The sequence below is a fragment of the Amphiura filiformis genome, chromosome 17 (genome assembly GCF_039555335.1).
Source record: "Amphiura filiformis chromosome 17, Afil_fr2py, whole genome shotgun sequence".
NCBI classification, from domain to species: Eukaryota; Metazoa; Echinodermata; class Ophiuroidea; order Amphilepidida; family Amphiuridae; genus Amphiura; species Amphiura filiformis.
The window spans coordinates 55,161,281-55,184,023 of NC_092644.1; the positions used below are offsets into that span (position 1 = coordinate 55,161,281).

General features: G+C 36.8%; 1 protein-coding gene across 2 annotated transcripts; it reads right to left on the reverse strand.

Moving 5' to 3' along the window:
- Positions 1-274: 274 nt before the first annotated feature.
- On the reverse strand, positions 275-21,431 carry LOC140138010 (metal-response element-binding transcription factor 2-like). 2 transcript variants are annotated; one of them, XM_072159841.1, is made up of 16 exons: positions 21,355-21,431; positions 15,443-15,859; positions 15,120-15,204; positions 13,160-13,261; positions 10,567-10,670; positions 9,220-9,291; positions 8,440-8,516; positions 7,636-7,688; positions 6,867-6,909; positions 6,024-6,092; positions 5,316-5,439; positions 4,100-4,167; positions 3,155-3,328; positions 2,355-2,399; positions 1,211-1,355; positions 275-659 (listed from the first exon to the last, which is right to left on the reverse strand). In XM_072159841.1, the coding sequence occupies exons 2-16, from the start codon at positions 15,824-15,826 to the stop codon at positions 393-395; spliced, it is 1,812 nt and encodes a 603-aa protein (XP_072015942.1). In that variant the 5' UTR covers positions 15,827-15,859; positions 21,355-21,431; the 3' UTR covers positions 275-392. The 2 variants fall into 2 exon arrangements, with proteins under 2 accessions (XP_072015942.1, XP_072015943.1); XM_072159842.1 differs by lacking the exon at positions 2,355-2,399.
- Between the last annotated feature and the right edge of the window lie 1,312 nt (positions 21,432-22,743).

Genomic DNA, 22,743 nt, shown 5'->3' on the forward strand with positions numbered 1-22,743 from the left:
TTTTACTGGTGATCGTTGCAGTGATCTTTTTGACAATTTAGAAGGGGATTTTACCGGGGATGACCTCAGCACCGATTTTGCTGGTGATTTTGAAGCAAACTTCGTTGGAGATCCATCTTTGGATTTTTGAGGAGAAGTTTGCGTTATAAATGTTGTCCTTATAGGTGAGGATTTCTTTGGTGATGTCCTTGGTGACTTAACAGGGGAATTAAGTGAAGAATCTGGTTCTCGTTTTGATTTCCGTCTCCTTTTCTTCTTATGCAGCCTTCGTCGATTTGGTGAATGTTCCGTACATAAAGGCGAGGTACAGCACACACTGCAGTTTTTCTGCGATGTCGTCGTCAGTTTCTTAGCACCGATACGTTGAAGGCTGCTGCTTCTTAGCGACAATCCTATACCACTTTCTTTTGCAGGATCGGTTTCCCCTCGGAGCTCCGGTTGCAAGGGCGCCCCATTGCAGCAGCTTTCAATTCATCTTCTAACTTGTGTTTACAAATGCCTCTACCTCCACACTTGAAGGTAGATTCTAATGGCTGTATGGAGTCTAACACAGATTGTCCTTTTTTGACGGGTGAGAGATTTAAGAGGTTTGCAAAATTGTCTGTACCTCTGTACCCTTTGTAGGATTGGTTTGCGCTATATGGCTTACCAACTTGTCCCTGAAAAGAAACAGAAAAAAAATTGTAAATTTAAATTGAATTTAGTATCTTACAGGATATACAGTCATTTAATTTCAACATCCAAAACATAAGACCAACTTTTTTGGTTTTGAAAGTGTTTGTAAGTTGTTATTAAACTAACAAACAAACATGCTGACCCTGCTGCTGAATTCGACTCCAAATATGCCGTTTATCATTCCCCTAGATTGAGCAAAATGACTGGAAATATTAACAATTTTGGGCAAACTTACAAAAAAAAACCCACAGAATTTTCATGTAAATACAGAAAACTGGCATCTGCACATGTTACAAAAACCCTCTGATTATACCTCTTGAATTAAGGGAATAACCCAAAAGACCAATGATGAACTATAAACGAAATAGTTTCACTGGGGAGGAAGGGGGTTAAAATATTCATGTTTTCTCCTATTCCACTTTCACTTCTGGTTTTGTTACATACAGGGAGGGAAAATGTAGGATATGAAACAAAACTAGTTATAGGAATAGGATGTTATTGATCTTTTGTGTTGTTCCCTAAAACTACCACTTACAGAACTAATTGCTTTCTCTAATTTCTTCCTCTCTTTCTTCTCCTTCCTCTCAAGTTTCTTCTTTGATTTGTCTTCTTCTTCACCAGACTCGGATAGAGTCCTCTTTTTACCTTTCTTTCTTGAGATTAAAGGAACTGGAGATGTACTGTCAAAAGACAAATTGATGAAAACAATAAAAAAATAAAACATTTATAGGTGATTTTGCATACATTGTACCTGATAGTAAGAGCATAAAAATTTTGGAAACCAGCTTGTAGACTAACAGAATTACCAACAGGTCTGGTTATACCACACCATTAGTATTTTAGTAAAATTCTTTTATTTCAAAAATAGAGCAGTCAATTGTCAAAAAAGTGATAGGTGTTTTGTTCAGGGATACCTTGTACTACCAAAAATTAATCTTTCGATCACTGTGACTGCTAGGGTGATTCTGAGTGATCGAAATATATGCCTCATACACCAATATGGTCCGGGTTTGATTACCGGCAGTGCTGTGAGCATGGTTGCTGGTCCATGAACATTAGATATTCCCCCAGGTACTCCCATTTGTTTTTACTTTACCCTGGGTACATATTCAGAGGGAAATTTAAGTATCCCTTTGTTTTTCCATGTGGCCAAGCAGTTCTTTCCTCCTGCTTTCAAAAACCGGACCTAAATCATACCGACATGGGTCTACACTGGTCAGGTAATCAATATTGTTCCAAAAAATGTTAGACCAGCCGCAAAAAGGAGTACCAAAATCACAAAAGCCTCCTGAGGTCTGGAATAGGGTCTCAAATTCATCCAGCGAGTCTCTGATAGTGTTTTCATTATTGTCATTAGGTATTTTTCTCAAAAGTAAGACAGAAATTGGGGAAAAGATCAGGAAAATAATAAAAAGACATCCTGTCGAAGTTTGTCATCACCTGGGCGGGTTTTCCACAAACTAGTTCATCAGATGGTCATACAAGAGCCAACAATTTTAATTCAACAAACAATGAATAAAAATGTTAGTTCGTAATGAAAGTTTCAGCATAATTATGAAAAAACAAATGAATACATCCTGTTAGGTTAACACAAACATAATATTCAGAAGAAAATAATTGTAAAATTCTAAAAGCTCTTCTGCTAAACACAAATTGAATGTTGACTTCATAAAACATACCTACTGGACTCGGACATCCTAGTACACCTACTTTCAAAATTAATCCTGAAATAAATTGTACTTCAATTTGTTACGATGTTGAGTGTTAATCACTGGTATTAATTTTGTAAATATTACATCAATTACCAGCGTAATTTTAAATATCCAATCTTCTACAATCATGTACCTTTCAAGTTTTATTCCTATTCTATGGTCTCATATCCTTGCTTGCTATTGTTGGTGGGCACACATAGGGAACCCCTGTGCAACACTACAAGGTCTCACATGAGTACCTCCTCGGAAGTTCGGCACCCCTCCCCGTGGTTCACACACATACTAAAGTGATACCCATACTTGTCACAGCATCTCAAAATTCAACCTTAAATGGCATACTCTTTTTTACCCTTTAAACAATGTTTGTTATTTGACACATATTTTAAAAACATTCAGAACATATTACTCGTCACAACGGTGCGGTTGGACACGGTAAGTCGCAGTATGGTTCACAACCAAACTCACAACACGGCATGAATGCTATGTTATTCATTCATCACTAATGAGCATCGCACAATATACATGCACAGTTGGTAGATAACGAAGGACTGGACTATTCCAGTTGAAATCCATACACCCCCTACAGAAGACATGAACTTAATCTCACGCAGGGGTGTATATTTCAAATAGAGCCACCCATTCAGGTAACCCCATTTGAAATTCACACTCCCTGTGTGGAAGATTAAGGTCATGTCTTTCATAGAGGGTGTACAGATTTTAGCTGGAAGAGCCCATTCAGTCTAACATCTCCTGCAACCCAGACTCACCTTGGAACAGGGACAAATGTGACGACCTTTCTTCCTTTCATCTGCAAATCCTCCATGATCTCATCTGTGATCTGCCCAACAGCTGGTAGGACTACAGTGGGAGGAACAGGTGAATTCCTTACTCGCAACCCCCACAGGGCGATTTTTTTCTTAACTTCTCGGCCGCATACAAATCTGTTCATGGGATGGTAACAACAGATAAATTTTTCAATCAATTTATATAATTTTGGTTTGTAAAACCTATCCACTGTTTTGCAAGATATGAGAATGAAGATAATCTGAAGGCCCGATGCAAACCATGTGTGCCATTTTGGAGACTGAAGTGTGGTAACAAGCAAGAAAGATTATGATAATGAATACGTACTGAACATAGGTGACCATCCAAAGACGTCATGATTAGGCATAGAATTAGACCAGGAAGTGGATGAATTAAGGTTGGGATTCAATTGTTTAATAGTATTGGCAAAAGTATTATCAATTTAGAGTTAGAGCTAGGATTTAACCAGCATCTTGAATTTGAAAGTTAAATCCATAAGGTCAAAAAAATTAAAGTTACCCACAAGATAAATATTGAACCCCATGGGCACTAGAGCCTTTCTTTCTGCCCTGATTATATGTGCCTGAGGCATAGCTGAGAGCATAAACAATGATCATACCCTCAATCCCATCAATGAACCCTGTTAATATCCCAAACATTTGGTGATTGTAATATAATACTACAGATTAAGATGCAAACATTCTAAAAAATGTGACTTTAATTTCCAATTTTTTTTTATATCCCGCAATCATTACTCTGAGCAGCAATGCATTATTGTTGATAATGACTAGCTCCCAACCACTGACACACACCATTAGATAGCACGTATGAATTAATACATTATATAGCCCTTTTGTAACCGACCAAAACAGTTCGTAAGAGTTTACAAATTTGTAACGGTTGCTTACTTCATTTTTGTGCTGTTTAATGCAGTCAACATATGTTCCTGTTTGTCTAATCTGGTAGTACCTCCAAGCTGTGAGATAAAAATGTGATACAGGACATTTAATTGAAAACATTCAATTCAACAACTCTTCTACCTTTGTTAATCAGTGATGAATCCACACTTTGCCAGTAGACAATACGCGGACGCAATTTAATGTTAGCGCCCATATGTGTTACGCGTGAGCGCATATAATTTGTCAGGCCTGAAACGTTTGTGAATTCATTATTTTGGAGAATGTCTCTTAACATTGGCATTTTGTCCTGTAGTTTTATTACTAATATCAACTGAGAAATAATCGATCCTGTTTGTAATGTTGATATAATCATGTGAATTAGATGATTTAGCTTGTTTTGAAAGGGATTCAATCATGTATCACTGTTGTTCACCAACGTTTAAGAACTCACGTCCGGCACATCTGCATGGTTAACTTGCTCTGGTGCTCTTGCAGACAACACAGACGCATTGTTGTTAAACGGTGATGAACAACGGTGAAACATGACTGAATCCCTAAATTCACAATACATCTTTTAATATGATAGGAAAATTGTATGCTACTATTGGGAAGATATGGGTCATATTTAGCAAAGAAATAGAAAAAACATACACTTAGTACTGACCAGTTGCATCATACGATGCCATTATCATACAGTCCCAACTTCATTTACTCCAAACCTCTTTTATAAATATATTTCTGTTATTTGTCCATGTGATCTTCACCAGAAAACATTTTACTATTTAATTTTATGCTATGAATAACGACATAACAATATCTACATGTATATTTCATACAGCACTCAAATACCATCTTTCAGTGCTATTGCCCCATATTAAGTAATTGCTTACTTTTGTCCAATATACAGGGACTGCCTTTTGAGGAGAGCGAAAGCAATCACTCTCTACTGCTCTCCTTAAATCTGATATAGGAGAGTGGTTTTTAGCTCTTCTTAGTTGGCCATTCTCTCCTTAACATTCTATTGTAAATGCTCTAAACAGCTCTCCTTGAAGGCTCCGAAGGAGCTATTTAATGCTCTCCTGCAAATTCCAAAAGACAGTCCCTGAATATATAGCACATCAGACGTTCAATCCAGAATTGCATATAATCCATGTATCAGGATTGTCCAATTATCCAGCAGGATAAAAGTGGTTGGACTGTTATATAACACAATTCAAATTCTTACCTCCGCAATCTGAAGGTTATTCCAATGTTCCATGAGGAAGGGCATAATTTCTGCATCCAAATCATAATACTTTTTGGTATGTAGTAAGGTAAGATTGTAAAGAAGCAGATGAGCCAAGTCCACCCTGTAAAAGAAATGGAACATTCCAGATTTGATTAAAGATTTTAGAAAATTTAGTATCAGAGAGAATTGAAGTAGGAAACTCTTTGAACAAATACACGGCTACCATATTGACCTAAGGGCACCCCTGGTATTTGTGTAAGGTAAACTCCAGGGATATTATTTATGAAAAAACAATTTTTGAAGACAAATAGTGATTAAACCCATAAAGCAAATGTACCAGCAACTAGAATGTTATGCCAAGATGATTCAACCAATCTTGTTTATTCTTTACTCAAACTAAGTGGACACTTAAACAGATGAAGAGTTTCATCTCAAAATGCTCTAAAAGCCATTTCTGACATTTTTTGAGTGAGACATGGTCAAAAGTATTACATTATTTCTTATTCTTTATATTCTTTATATTTTAGCAATGCGATGAAACTCTTCAGATGCAAGTTAGACAGGTTCACAGGGGGCATTTAGAATACAGAAGAACAGAACAATGAAACTTTTAAATGGTATACATGTGCAACTAGAACTAGAACATTTTAAATCATGTTCAACTAAACAGGTATATGTACACATGATCTATTCTCTCCTACTTACCATTTAAGTGGTAACTTTTTCAAATATTCTGGCCCATCATTACAAACAGAGCACACAAAAATATAAAATCTGTAACAAGGAAATAAATAACAATAAAAAACAATCAGTATGTGTTTCCATGGATACCATTGTAAACTCTCTAAAATCTTAAAAATCCCACAAGACGTAATCACCCTAAGGCCAGCGAAACACAATACACATATGGCTATTGGTTGGCGATGAAGTGCTTGGATCGCGAGGGGTCTGGGGTTTGAATCCTAACAGAAACAAACAACTTCTTTGTTCATATTCTCTTCTTTTTCACTACTTCTTTCCTTTCCAATAGCCAAAAAAAACCAAAGCACTTTTAGCATTAAGGTTAAAGAACACTAATTTTTTAACTTGGCTTTCTCAATTGTAACTGGAGTTCTTCTGGCAACAGAGTTAGATTTCTAGTTACCCATAAGCAAGTGATCAAGAGACTATGATAAAGTAAAAGTAATAATAATAATAATAATAATAATAATAATAATAATAAAACAGCATTTATCCACGCTTTCTGAACACTCAGATTCCTCAAAGCGCGCCATGGGTCGATATGCTTCCAAGCCCCAAAGGGCAGCCCAAGTTGACCTCAATGCTGAGTGTGACAGACAACAGTAATGAGTATGATGCTACCATTAATGATAACATACATAGGAAATCAATCAAACTACTACTGATGAATCTTACCTATCTCCATACATCATAGGTATATCAAGACACTGTACACTTACCTATCTCCATACATCATAGGTATATCAAGACACTGTACACTTACCTATCTCCATACATCATAGGTATATCAAGACACTGTACACTTACCTATCTCCATACATCATAGGTATATCAAGACACTGTACACATGCTGAGGACAAAAAACAAAGTAGATGCACATTACAAACACATCAATAACAACCTTGGATTTGACTAGAGACTAAATAGATACTGTTTTGGACTTTAAACAAAACATATGCGGAAACTTTGGAATCAATGAATTAAAAAATTCCTGAATGAGATGTAAGGTAAGTTAAAAATGGAGTATTATATGGTCTCATAATATGTGTAATTGTTACCCATATATCTTCAGCATAGAGTGTGTTGAAACCAAAAATACAATAATGCATCATTAAGTTAATTGAATGCATGATTGTAATACAAGTCCTGAGACGTTCTAGTAGTTTTTCTGATGCAGAAAATGTATTGCAAGTTTACACAGGACTTCTAGTCCTCCAGCTATTTCACTGAATCGACGTCTATCCATCTCTCAACATGAAGGTACCCTTTAACAAATTGAAAATATCTTGGGTGGGTGCTTATTGGGGCATGGGCGCGGAAAGAATAAGGTAATTGGGCTTAAGCCTGACCACTAGCTATGTTTCGAGAAACCGGCCCTTAGAGCATAAGGCACCAACATCTACTCTATAATGTCGACTGAAAGTTGACATTCTCCTTTCAAAATTCCAAAATTGAAAAAAATTGACATAATCAGTTTCTGCATCTGAACTCTTCGTTGGCGGCCTCTCTCAGGTCTGCACTATTGAATCCTAGAAAAACCCTAAAGGTAGAGTTGCTAAACCCTATTCTAACCTACCTTCATGAAACCACTGTTTACATCTACAACACTGCAGCATCTTCAGATACCAACTGTACATGGGAAATAAGAACAAGAACATTAAATTTTTCCCCTGCTGTATTTTGTGATTATATTATACTTAGGAAATTACACAAGACAAGCATGACATTTCCAACAGATGTCTATTCTTTATCCATGATCGAGCTGCGGTCATAGCAGGTGGTCAAGTATGACCAAGGATTAAATCATAAGTGATCATCAACATGTTCCGAAGATAAAAAGTAATAATCTACATATGTGATGCGATCAAGCAAAATCAGTCGGAATTTGGAAATATTGATTTTGAGATATAGCCAAACAAAGGAAATATTTTCTTTTGTTTCCTGTTGTTTTGGAAACTCTTTAATTGCTCATATCTTTGGAACTGGTTGTTCAATTGCAATGGGGTTTTCTGGAAAACGCAGCTAATAACCTGCAGGCCACATGCTGTGTATGTCTGCTCAGCCTCTAATGCTTTTTACTATCCAGTAAGAAACTGAAAATTTAATATTTTTGAGTTCCGACTGATTTTGCTTGATCGCATCATATATATGTAAATACTTCCACACGACCCTTGACATCTAATAAATTAAATGTCTTACATGTATGACCTACACAGATCACTCAAACCAATGAGCCAACTTTGGATGATAATCAGCCAATACAAAGCAGTGAAGAGAAAGTGCCTAAGATACAAACTTTAATGTGACAGTATTTGTTTACAGATTAATACCAGAACATAATGATTTGCTTTAAATTTCAATAAATACTCAGTATACTTACTCGCCAGGTCCCCCGCAATAACAATAACATCTTTCTTTGTTAGTTTTATGAGCTGTATCCCAATGGATGCTTTCAAGCTGCACACAACACAGAAATAGAAGAAGTACAGTGAAAGTTACAAAAGTATTTTGACAAGTGTCTTTGCACGACTCAATTCATGGATTATTGTCAATGAAAGAGTTATACCGTATTGTTCCTAATATATGCCTCCCATAATTTTTCAATGAAAAAGAGACCATATAATTTCCATGCCATATCATGTTAGTCGGCCTAATTGGAATTTGTTGCATGTCCAAATTAAAATAGAATGTTCATGTAAATCACATTCTTGGCTAAAAATGCACTTACAGATGTAATTTTCCGATAACATGCTGCTTGTCAGCTCTTGTCGTCGGCACCGCCATCATGGACTCGAAACAGGAGGATGTCCACTTTCTGCCCAATTTGTAATATTTTTTAATTGAAAATTTGGCTCTCTTAAATGCTGCTAACAAGATTTATTGTTTTCAGGTCTTACTCTTTATAATGTATAAAATATATGCTTGGGACTTGAAAAGCATTTTGTGTCATCAGAAATTTGTTGTTAACAGATTTTGTGTTAACAAGTTTCCACTGTAAAATAATTTCTGGACAAAAGTGGCCCGATTTTAATTGACAAAAATGTGAGCAAAACAAGTGAAAAAATTGTTATTTTCCCCAGGTTTTAGTTAATTTTTAAGGGTAATTTAAAATAACAACCTGTCTTGTATGTTTCTCCCATAATAGAGAGAGTAAACCTACCTTATAAGGTAAATTCTTTTTCACTTCTTGGAATGCTCTAGCCGTGGCACCTCTTTTTAAAGCGCCACCAATCTGAAAACAAACAATCAAAGTCAATTTATTTATGTGCCATCATTTATTGAAGCTATACAGTCATGCACGAGCTTATAATACGATATTAGTTCACTTTTTTCAAAACTGATTTTTTATTTTATTTCTAACATTTACACATGTCATGTCCCAACTTAAAGCTAACCACAACTATTGGTGCAGATCATGTCTGTACTTTGTGAAACAGCCTGGGATGGTTTGGGACAGTGGACAGCCTGGGGTTAACTACTCTAAAAACTGAGCTACATACAGATCTAGTTCTCTGTACTTAAATCATTCTGTAGGATGCAGGGCTGTCAACTCTTTGGAGTTGCTTGCATGAGAACAGGGGCATAATGCCAGGACAGAAATATTGTTTGCTGTTAATTGCTGACCCCCGTTGTTTTTGTCTGGACGCTCAAGAATCTAAAAAGTGAGGGGGGGGGGGCCAACAAAAAATCAATAATATTTTGATGATGTGTGAGCATTCTGAGGATGTGTACAAATGCATGGAGTTAACAGTCTTGAAAATGGAGCACTATAGTTCACTTATACAATTTTACTTGCATATTGTAGCTGGGCGGGAAAACCTCATGTAATTTCAAAGTTCAAATGCAAAACCTTTATGTAAAAAGTGTCCCCAAGATAAAAGAAAAAAACATTGGGGTCCTACTCCTAATACTTGCAAAATTGCATCCATTTTACTCCCACTCATGTTTTGCAAGTGGTACTAAAACTACATTCAAAATTAACAGGATTTACATAAAAAATGGCATTTGTTATTTGCATACACCTTACAGTTAAAAGAGTGGTATCAATAGGTGTATAAGGATATATTCTTCAAGTTGGCACATAAAAAAAGAACTTGTCCAAAATGGCACATTATGAGGTTTTGATATTGGAGCCCACTTTTTATATACATGTAAGAGGTTTTGCATTTGTGACACGATCTGGTCCATGGAGGCCAAAGGAGGCATTTTGGAAAATTGAGTTACTATAATTATTACCTAATACAAATATTAGGCTATCATAAACTGACAATACCAAAGGTCTAGCATACTTGGTTCTAAAATTATGAAGTTTTGGGACGTCTATTTTCTTATGTATTTCATTGTTTAGACTATTTTTGCCTTTATCTCAATTTCAAATTTGCCGCCTTTGGCATCCATGGACCAGATCGTGTCCATTTGAACTTTAATGAGGTTTTCCCTGGCCAGCGACGATATAGAAAGTGCCATCAATAAAAGTTAAGTTCATGATATGCGTCATAGAGCTCACCTTTGTTGAATTAGCAAATACACACTGTCTACAGAACCATGGCTCATCAGGGGTCAGTAGAATACGGCTATCTATGTTAGGTCTATGACATAATTGATGATAACCTAAAGAAAGAAAAACATAAGATAACCAAGAGAGAAAGTAAACAATTGACACAATGACATTCACAATGCAACAAGTTTTAAAGATACTTGAAATATATTAAGGGAGTACTACACCCCTGTGGTAAATTTATGACTATTTTTTTTATTTTTCTCAAAAATAATAACACACTGGTAACAAAAGTTATGTATATTATTGGGGCAAGAAATCCAATTACTACACTGAAATTTCAGTGACTCAAGACAAGCGGTTCAGTATATATGATAGGAAATGAGGTACATCCTAGCGGTACCTTATTTCTTATCATAAATAACGAACAACGCTTGTCTTGGGTCACTGAAATTCCAGTGTAACAATTGGATTCCTTGGCCCAATAATATACATAATTTTTGTTACCACGGTGTTATTAGTTTTTGAGAAAAATGCAAAAATAGACACAAATTTATTGAGGGGTGTAGTACCCCCTTAATTAAAATTATATAAATTTTGTCCTCATGAAATTGATTGAATGTACCGTATTTGACATCATTAGAGGGGCATTCAAGTCGGTTACTTTTGGTGGCTCTTATTTAAATGAGAACTTGAACACCAAAATTGGGAAATTATACACATTAAACAATAACAATACAGTGAAGCTCAAGCCAAAATCATCATGGTTAAAGTTTGTTCGGCATATATAAGGCGGAAAGAATAAGACTCATAACACCATGTATTGATATAGAATGGCATGCACGCAGTTGGGAGCGATGCTAATGCTAGTTGTGCATTGCATAATGCGTGACTGGTGCACGCTTAAATGAGAATTTACGCAAGCGTGAGTTGGGACTTTATTGACGCGTGCAGTAACAAAAGCCGAATAATTTCCATATTATAAAAGCCGAACAAACTTTAGTCCAGGTCAAGTTCTAAGCCATCAGTTTTAGATGGTAATTTTTATAGACATTTGACAAAATTTAATTGTACACGTGCAGTGACATGAGAGTGTTTTAACAGACTTTGTCATCTTAAAGGGGCACTTATTGGGGGTACTAATTAGGTCAAACACATTACGGTACTACAAATTATGTAAAGTCCTTGAAATTACAGGTAATTGAAAAACACAAAACAAATAACACAGAAAATACCATGTTACAATACGTAGTTGAGTATGGTAGGCAAATCCAGTAGAACATTTTCTAAGAATCTTAGTTTTGCCATCTGCTGTGATGGGCCTAATGGCTTATTCTAAGAATCTATAGTATACAATACACTGCTTTTTATGTGAAGCCTGACAGCTGTATGAATGTTTCCAGGAAGTGATGCTAATTTAAGCAGTGGATAAGCAATGGAAACTATGGACCATAGCAATATGTGATCAAGTCATCAGAAACAATGACAAAACAGTGATTTGCTATTTAAATCAAATTTTTTGTATTTTTGTAAAGAGTAGGTGGTGAATGTGGTGGTACAAGGCAGCTGTATCAAAATGATTGGTATCCATCAATTTTCATTGATCATGGATGAGCCTGACACATCAAAATTCAACATAGATCCAAATAATTTGTAGATTTACTGTAAAACAAGTCATAAACTATACATTCTGGACATTTCAAGAATATCCACTGTTGTATATGGGAGAGGCAGGCTTTTCAAAGAACATTAAAATTGATGGGTAGCAATCATTTTGATACACTCTGTAGAAGGTAAAACAATGGAGAAGATGGCAGAAGTTCAGGTCTGCAGGCCACATGTTGTGTGATGAACCGATCCACCCTAGATCGGAAATTGCCGATCCCTGATCCAAAAATTTTCAGATCGGCCCGATCCCGATACAAATCCGATCCACGTTAGGGCTATTTTCCGACTCAGAATGAATGACGACTGTGACACATTTAACACTTGCTCAGTAGCTCTCAGTAGTACGTACATTACATATATTTAGTATTTTACCTTGAAAGAATTACTTGATATCCCACGAAATAACTCATTTATGCAGACTTGCGTAGTTGTAAACAAACATGTATACCAATTTTTGAATTAAGCTATGCACACAGCACGTGTAGCACACAATTCTAAGCTAGCGACGCGGCGCTAATCTGGTAAATTCTAGCTTGCTTCTCGAAGTTCGTTAACCTGTGTACCATGAACTTGTGAACCTGCGCAGACACGGTGCGCAGTGGCATGTTTACGATAACAACAAGCTCACAGTGCTGCAACATAAAATGCGGAAGTATATACAGTCATATACGAGGCATTATAGGGTTAATTATGTGATATAACGTAAGGTTTATCGTTTCTTGAACTTTTACTAACTATTGTGGGAACACATCATGTACTTCAGTATTTATTAATTTCATCGTTTTTAACATCGTTCAGGTCGGAATATATCTTTTTTATCAAACAATGTTGGATCGGTTCACAGGATCGGTAATTGAGTGGATTTTTGCCGATGATCTGGATCGGTTCGTCACTACACATGTTGTGTATGTCTGCTCAGCCTCTCAGCACTTACCAAGTTCACACTTATCGCATATGACTATTTCATCAGGCGATTCAGAAAGACCACTTTCACACATTACACAAGTTATCTCGCTATTCTTTTTGTGAGTTCGACCTGAGAAGAATAAAAATAAAACAAATAAAAATAAAATCACAAAAAAATAGTATTAGTAATGTGCTTTGAAACACACATATTAAACTTATTTGAAGTATAAAAAAACCAATCAGCACCATAGGTTAAATTGTTTGTTATTTCAATTTCCCAGATGTTGTTGTGTACCCATGCCATCTAAATGCTAAATGGCTTCATTGTTTTGCACCTACATGTAGCAGAAAATGTACCGCCAAAATCCATGTAATACAGAACATCGTTACTTTTAATTCAATTAAATTAGCTTTTTTTACGTATTTCAAAATGACAGAATCACAATTGACAAGAAATTGTGACTTTTGAAACATTTCAAATAAACTTGTTTTAAAAATAATAGCGGGTTTCCTGTGATAGGTTTTTTGTACAGCATTCTAGGGCTAAATTTATGTTCATGTATGTCCATGTAGAAGTAGCCAAGTTCGTGGACCACGATGCACCTCAAATAGAGGAAGCAAAGTGAGCTTACGGCCGGTCTATTCATGTGTTGAGCTATTTCAGAGGGCACTGATCTATACCATTATTTTTCACACTGATGTGGCAGTGACGTCAGTGCACATTTCATTAGGCGCAGCTTCAAGTAGCTAGCGGATGCTCAAAGCACCGGCGTGTGCACACAAACGCTTTAAAGACGCCGTATAGATGCGTGCTCGAAACAGCTACCTCGACACGTTGACTTCACTGCCACATCAGGGTGACAAATATTATAGTGCTAGGTCTATGTAATTGTAAAGTGGCATTTTAAAAATATGAATGGCAATGTGTGATCAGTCAAGTGTGAAAATGTCCCCTTGCCAGTATGAATGGGCTATTCCAGTTGAAATCCATACACCCTATGGCAGACATGACCTTCATCTCCCACACTGGGTGTATATATTCAGACATGTGATGCGAGGTTCAATCAAAAAAGAGTAAAAGCACTACAAATGAGGAAATTAATGAGTCTCCTATACTTTTGCACAGGGAAGAAAAACTCAAAAAGGAGTTATTCTTCTAATCTGAGGAAGAATCTCATCCCTGATATTCAGCCCTGGAATTAAGGATCTGAAGCAACTTTTTTAGGGTAAGTTGATAATTGCCTTGGATTTTCACTGAAAATGCAAGGCAGCACGGCAGTTTGTAATACTTCAAGAGGGCATCATGGCAACTGTTAAAAATTTGAGAAGGGCACCAAGGCAATTTCTCAAAAGTGAAGAAAACACACACAAACATAGATAGATGATTTTATAGTGAAGGGGAAAGGCTGGGGCACGGACAGCAACTTCATTAGAGGGCACGGCAAGTGACTGCCTTGGGTAAAGGACATATTTTGAGGGCATTACGGCAGTGGGGATGGGCACCCACAGGAAAATGCCATGGGTGCCTTGGGTTAATTCGAGGGCTGCTGATATTTCAAATGGAGTCACCCATTCAGGTAAGGAAACTCTTATTTGAAATTCACACTCCCTGGGTGGAAGATTAAGGTTATGTCTTCCATAGCGAGTGTATGGTTTTCAACTGGATTAGCCCAATGACCAGTTCCTAACGCCGGTGACCCGACAAGGCCTTCGCCGCAAGAACTCACAAAATTACCAAATACCTCACTGCCGCACAAACACCTATAAGAACTCATATTTCCCACGTACCATACAGGAGTGGAATAACCTAACTGACAATATCATCACTTCTCAAAGTGTTAAGAGCTTCAAGGCACATCTGCAGACTCATCAAAACCTTAACTAACCAGCATAACCCCCCCCACATGCCTGGCTTATATGCTCAAAGTTTGAGCGCCGCCAGTAACCGAGAAGAAGAAGAAGAAGCCCAATGACAACAGATGACCTACCTTTTTGCAAATCTTTAAATAGCACCCAATGTTCTGAGTTGTCTTCAAATCTGACGACGAAACACCGATGTAAATCCTCGTCTACCTGTATACAGCAATTATTAACATCAATTATTAGCCAAATTATTTCATCAAGCTGGATTCAAGGTTACAACTGATACTAAAGCTTGTTCGTTTTATAATCGGGGGAAAAATGAGGGTGTTCGGTTGGGTACACTGAACAAGAGTAATTGAGAGACTATACTCATGAATTGGTCAACATGTAGCAATTGATCATCCAATAACTATTTGAAAATAAAACATAAACAAACAAAAAACCTCACCTTCAAAATAGTACCTAAATACACTAATCCATCTGACCACCGTGCTAACACATCCAACTCAATTGTAAATTGGCAAGGACTTCCAGATTTCTTACTGCTGGTGCTCGGAGTTGGTGAGGAAAACATTTCATCCCCCTCCTTCTCCTCCTGTTCGGATGACATAGATTCCTTCCCGTCCTTGGGACTAAGCTTTGGTGGTGAAGCTTGCACTTCCCGTCTGAGTCTAGGCGGAGAATCTTGTACTCCGTTGTCGTGTTTGACAAGGTGCGGCCCATCGGAGCAAATGTCAGGAGGACTATTGTTATTATTTGGGCTGTATGGGCTGAAGATCGGTGGTGGACTTAGCTGAGGAGGGCTCTTCTTAGGAGATGAGCCTTTATCCATTCTTCGTAGTAATAAACCTATCCTGTTCTGGTTCTGCAAAAAAAAACCCAATAAAACATTAATTCACAATCAACTCCATATGCAGCATTTCATTTTACACAAGCGATTTTAATTGATGAAATTTAACTATCAGTATCACTGCATAACTTCTGTATCAAGGATAAGGTACCAACACTTTTTTGCCTTCATCCTGAAGTTTTTGGTGTCCAATTATAATTTTCTTGGATTTCTCTATCCACAGGGATTACACAGCCATTTACTGTGGTGAGTGTGGTCGCAACTTTAAGAGTTGAGAGGCCCTCTACAGTAAGCAATGTGGACATGCCTACTGTGGAACAGATGGTCACCAGATGTGAGATTGCCATGTCCCAGCTCTGATTTTTGTCAATATGTATTCAAACACTGCTCAAAATCAATCGACATCCACTCAAATTAAAATGCACATAACTCAAAAGCTGTGTTGAATTATTTTTTAATTAAATACAGTACCTTGATTTGATTGGAAATGATTTTAATTTATTTTATTGCCAAATCTGGTGAATATCAGAGGAAAATTATTGCAGCCATCGAATCACATGGTTCTCAAACTGGAACCGTAATCCATGTACTGTAAAAATAACTTTGATTTTTAGAACCCATAACATAGGGCCTACCATAAACATCGTATATTATTCATATACGCCAAGCCTGTGATCAGGGTTCGGTTTTTGCCGTTGCCAGTGGCAAAAATTGGCAAAAACCTGTTTTTGCCAGTTTTTGCCTGGTTTAAACCGGCAAAAATGGCAAAAACTGGCAAAAACTCACATACGAGGGGGTATCCAAAAGTTTTTGACATCAACCAGAAGTGAAAGAGCTATACCGATGAAATTTCGTCAGTGTAATCACTGGTCCTTATGTACATTATGGTCCAAAAATGGTCTCATAAGTATGTTTACTTTCTTTACAGGAGGCGCTAGATGGGCAGTAGGCGCATAACCTGAAAGATGGTGAAAATTGAGGAACGCAGCATGATTAAGTTCCTGCATTTGAAGGGTTAGGCCTACAATGCTCAGAAAATCTATGATGAAATGAAAGTAATCTCACGGTGATGATTGCCCATCATATGGCACTATTGCTTTTTGAAAAAGGAATTTCCAAACTGGCCACATGTCCCTCACAGATGAGCCAAGAAGCGGACGTCCATCACTTAACGGATGATGCGGCCACAGTGAAAAAACTCAAGAAAGTGGAGGATCTTATCATGAAAAGGTTATGCGCCTACTTCCCATCTAGCGCCTCCTGTGAAGAAAGTAAACATACTTATGAGACCATTTTTGGACCATAATGTACATAAGGACCAGTGATTACACTGACAAAATTTCATCGGTATAGCTCTTTCACTTCTGGGTGACGTCAAAAACTTTTGGATACCCCCTCGTATAGTCACTCAAATATCAAAAAATAACACAGAAAGCTCATAAACAGCAGCACACAACTTTTAATGAATGATTCAACATAATTTTTGTCTCATCAAGTCCTTCCTTAAAATGAAAAAGTTTTGAATCTGATATATGCCACATTTCGGTTAAATGCACTCGAGCAATGAACATGCATGCCTTTAATTTCTTAATATGTTACTTATAATTACAAAATCTGCCCTTGTTACACTCAGGAAATGATTTTTGTAATTTAATAATTTGTGTTGAGATGAAAAAATTGAACTATAAATCAGTTTCTTAATTTTTGCCATTTTTGCCGGCAAAAACTGGCAAAAACTGTTTTTGCCAAGCGGTTAAAACCGCGGTTTTTTCCACCTGTGGCAAAAACCTGCGAACCCTGCCTGTGATCCAATCAAAAGAAATTGGTAGCCTGACCGCGCACTAATTGCAAGGTCATTAATTATAGGTTAATGAATGCGTATTACTTGTTGGAAGAGAAATTAGACAAAATAATGCACGCGCGCTGATGTTGATGCATCTAATGCACTCCCCCCGAAAAAACATGTGATATTTGCTGTTTTTATAACAAAATTATCACTAAAATTATTAGAAAATAGAACCAAATATAAATGCATCAACCCGCACGAAAAATGAATCAAGCCTACGAGACGCGAACGTGTGCGAAAGCACTGCGCGTAGTACGCGGAGTGCAATTAGACACAATCAATGCATGGTTTTGATTTTTCTAACGCTTGCTCTGATTGGTTCTCACTATCTAAGAGTGTACAATGACTCCTGACGCACTACAATGACTTCTGCGCGCTCGCGTATGTGTATAAGCTAAGCGTTATATGCCAATGCACACGCCTACATGATGCCGTCACGCTTCTGTGATTGGTGGCTCTTGTATATGTTGTCGGCGCGATTGTTAAATTCGCCTGGGTAGGTTACAGCAACTGGTTATATTTAAGGTGGTACTACACCCCTTGATAAATTTGTGACTATTTTTGCATTTTTCTCAAAAACTAATAAAACACTGGTACCGGTAACAATAGTTATGTATATTATCATGTTATAGGGGCATGGAATCCAGTTACTATGTACACTGGAATTTCAGTGACTCAAGACAAGTAGTTACTGATTTATTGATCAAATATTGGTTTTTCCTCATTTTTGACTGTAACTCCACAACTGTTGGCTCAGCTGAAATAGGCCTACAATTTCAGTGCAGTAGTTGTAATCCTCGACCAGGCCTGGAAATAAGTCGGTCTGAACCAGGAGCCAAACATTTGGAAAAGCGGCTCCTGGTCCTGTAATTTTCTAGCGAACCAGGAGCCATTTTTAAAGAGCCAGGAGTCGTTTTTCTGAAAGTATCAAAATCCTTATTTTTGTTATTTCTACAGCTTTCGATGCTCACCTGAGATGTTATCTGAACAGACTTTTAATTTATTTTATTTTATTTTATTTTTATTTATTTATTTTTTTTCATGATTCTAGGAAAAACAATATCTAGAAACACATTGGCAAAATTCAAGATGGCGCCTTCATGATCGCGATCATCGTGATCACCTAACCAGAAAACAAGGCAAAATACTGCCAAAATTATGAGCCCTGAAGGCAAATATCGAGGAAAATTGGCAAAATATTAGGTAAAAGATAAGATTTGGCACTGCATTTTGTTGAAAATACATTGGAAATGGCCAATATTTTGAGTGGAAATGAGCTTGCCTGACGAAGTTTTACTGGGTCATTTCCTGAGCACTGAACTTGTCAAAATGGAGCAATAATGGTCATATATACGGGCGCAAAATTCAGATTTTCTCTGGCGCCTGGGCGTGTAATTCTGGTTGGATCCAGGCGTCAAAACTCGGTAACCGTAGGGTAAAAATCGCTCGGCGCCTGCTTGTTTCCAGGCTTGTCCTCGACCTTGCGCCCCTATAATATACATATGGTCGTGCGCTATGAATTGGGGGCCAAATGCGTTACATACTAAAAAATTCAACAATTTACATGTTTTTGTACTTAAACTGGTCTAATTCATATTCTGTTCATCAAAACCCTATAAAATTATATATCACTGTAAAGCTTAGAGCACTAGGAATACACACATACAAACATTTGGTCAATATAAAGGGTGCCACAAATGTCATATAGGGTGGAAAAGTTCAATTTTGGTTCAAAAAGTATACAATTTTGTTCCTCTCTTATTTACTAACATAAACACCTGGTCTGTTAAAACCTTTTTAGATGTGCTTAATAACATTGTAGACTTTCAAAACAAGCAACCTTGTAATGATGAGTTATGTTGCCTAACTGAGATACAGGGTGTTAAAAAGTCGTACAAAATTTTTATGATTTTTATTATATTTTCAATCAAAACTTTTTTCCTTTATGCCCTACACAAAAACCAATGGCATATTTGAATTCCTCATCAAATTTCCTTCTAAGAAATGATAACGTTTACAGAAGTAGGGTAACTTATTCAAGAAATATGACATTCAGAACATTTCGGAGCATAAATGCATGCTTAGTACAGTAACGCATATAGGAAAAGCCTAGAACCCATGACACAGAATGCAGCACATTTACAACAAATTAAACTAGTTTAAAGTAAAATTGGTCACATTACCTACTAGACATAAATACCAAAACAATGGTACATAATCCATCTCAATACCTTGCTGAGTTATGAAGTTACAGTAAAAAATATATTTGAGAGTCACCAAAAACAATATTCCTATACTTTAACACATGCCTCATCCGTAGGCTCCTCATCCGTAGACTCCGCCACCCCTAACTTAACATCCTTTGATTGGCAATATCTCACAAAGTACAAATAGTATGAAAGTTTTACCTTCCACAATTTTAGCCAGATAAATTAGCAAGAAAATAAGACCAAAACCAGTTCAGTACACCTATGATCCATTCTTGAGATCAGTGACAAAATGTTTGGGAAAAAATAAAAAAATGTAACACCGCCACCTTTTCCTATACCCCAATTCATGGCGCATGACCATATCTTACTTGTCACCAATGCGCTATAATTTTTGATAAAAATGCAAAAATAGGCATAAAATTGGCCAGGGACCCGTGTAGTGCCACCTTAACAGCGTTTTATGACATAAAATGCCATTTTGATTTGTTCAAAATATTACATACATGTACGACGGTAATGAATGACATATTAAATAACTTTGCACCATCTATTTTAAGGTCATTGTGTGGAATTGTCGGGTTTCACACAATGACCTCAAAATAGATAGTGCACAGTTATTATTGTCTAATAATTAAAATGTTCATCACAACATCAGCTGAACATGTGTCATGTGATTGTTGGCATGCATCATGATGCATTGCATGGTCGCATTTCACAATCACATGATTCAATTTCAACAATCAATTGTAATTGAGGTTTGCTGATTTTTTTTCATATGAATTTTCTTTTAAGCATTGAAGAGACCAGTGGCATCAGGTATTTACAAAAAAATCAAAGCTGAATCCAGTCCATGCCATCATGAGTCAGTATATGGCTATGGCCCAGGGGGGTCACTCCCATTATGGCCTGTACACCATCCGCGATAATCAACTTTTGAAAAGCACCCTAAACAAGGATTTAACCCTTGGCTAAAACGACACCCTAAACAGGGATTTCATTCCTAACATCAAATTTCATACCCTAAATTTCATTTCCGCGTATTTAGAAATTGCAATTTTGCTACCCTTTTTTCCAATTTTTCATGTTTTTGACACCCTAAACGCGATAGGCCTACGCGTGTATCGTGCCTACCCACGAAAAACGATCCTTTTTACGCGTGTTCATTATCGCGGATGGTGTACAGGCCATAATGGGAGTGACCCCCCCGGGGGCTATGGCTGAATCACATGTAGTGCAGTATGTACATGCACTGTTGTATTTCCGCAATGCACGAAAACAGTGCAATGCGATTCTGCATTGCAGTACAGCCTGTGCTGGATTTTAATACAACATGTACAACACATACGACACCACTGCCATCAACCTTCCCATTCCATGACACAGCGATGATCTTTCCAAATGAAAGTCTCAACTATTACCTGGAACTATAAATATTGACATGTAAGTTTATTTACCTGAAGTTATTTGTAAAAACGGATCTTTTTTACCCGATTGCCGAGCACAGATCACGGCACTTATCCACCATTTCGCGCGAAAACAGTGTTATGAATGTCGAAGGTTGTGAACTTTGACCAGACTGCGGTCTAGCTTTTTGCGCCCAAAAAACACCCAAAATAAACAGAATAATGCGCTCTTTCCTCTCTTGCTCTCTGGGTATTCTTGCAAAAAGAACCTGAAAACATGACTGATCTCACCTGAGACCAGAGACCATAATACCTAATTAGTTCGACTCATGAAAGAAAAGTCGATTCTACTCCCCATTCCAGAAAAACACAGCACTATTTTTTTGGGATTAAAAATTATTATCAAGTTCTGCCAAATGAAACATAGCGCAATCCTATCATTCATTTAGTAAACTGGAGATAAAAGAAAAGGTTCACTATTATTTTTTACTAATATCTTGAAAAAACCCAAAAACATGCATTTTCGGCATGTTTTTTGACAATCGAGTCACAAAAATCACAGACTTGGAACATGTCTAAGCATTCAAAATCTTGAGTGTATGCCGAAATTTTGCTCTAATTTTCACTTTTTTGTGTAATAAATGGTTGGTTATAAGAATGAAACATGTCTTTTCCAAAAATTAGAATACATAAACCACTGAGCACTACTATAAAATGAAATTAGTCTTAGTATTCTTTGGGCTTGATTGTCACAGCACACGAAAAAGACCCTAAAAACGCATGTTTTTGGCCCTTAGTTACAAAAATTGGCTAAATACCGTATTAAAATTTAACTTTTATCGCGAGTTAGGACTAACTACTTAAAAGGATTAGGATTTAGCTATGTTTCATGTGGCAAAACAGGATAACATTTTTTTAATTAAAAAAAAATAGTTTTGTATTTTTCTGGAATAGGGAGTAAGTTTCCCGTAACATGTTTTCGGCACAATGAAGCCTAAATTATATTATAATTGAAGACTAGGCCTTACCACTTACCACTTAGGCAAAAAAAAAAAAAAATGAAGAAGATATAGGGCCTCTTTGCTTGCTCTCAACCGACCGACCCTATTTTTGGAAATTCCTGAAAAATGTATTTTAGAGCTTGTGTTCAACATTTTAGTTATTTTGTAATGTTAGTTGAGTTTTCATATTTTGAGCTTTAATTAATACAACCAGTAGAGCCTAATGTAGGCCTACCTTTAAAGATTTACCCTTCTTAGTTTTACATTTGCTTGCAAAAAACACGGTACTCGTGCTACGGTAACTCGTGCTACAGTTTGTCCACTCAAAAAGATGGAAAGGAATTGCGTATAGTGCAAGATAAAAAAAAACCCATGAAAAACATCATAAAATATGTAAATTTTGATATTCCTTGATCAATATAAAACAAAACATAATGAA

Bases quoted from the DNA above. Each gene is read 5' to 3' on its own strand.
- LOC140138010 (XM_072159841.1), bottom strand. From the start codon at position 15,826: ATGGATAAAGGCTCATCTCCTAAGAAGAGCCCTCCTCAGCTAAGTCCA. The intron at 6,910-7,635 runs GTAGGTTAGAAT...TTTTGTCCTCAG, and splicing joins TAAACAGTGGTTTCATGAAG to CATGTGTACAGTGTCTTGAT. The intron at 4,168-5,315 runs GTAAGAATTTGA...TTTATCTCACAG, and splicing joins ATAACCTTCAGATTGCGGAG to CTTGGAGGTACTACCAGATT.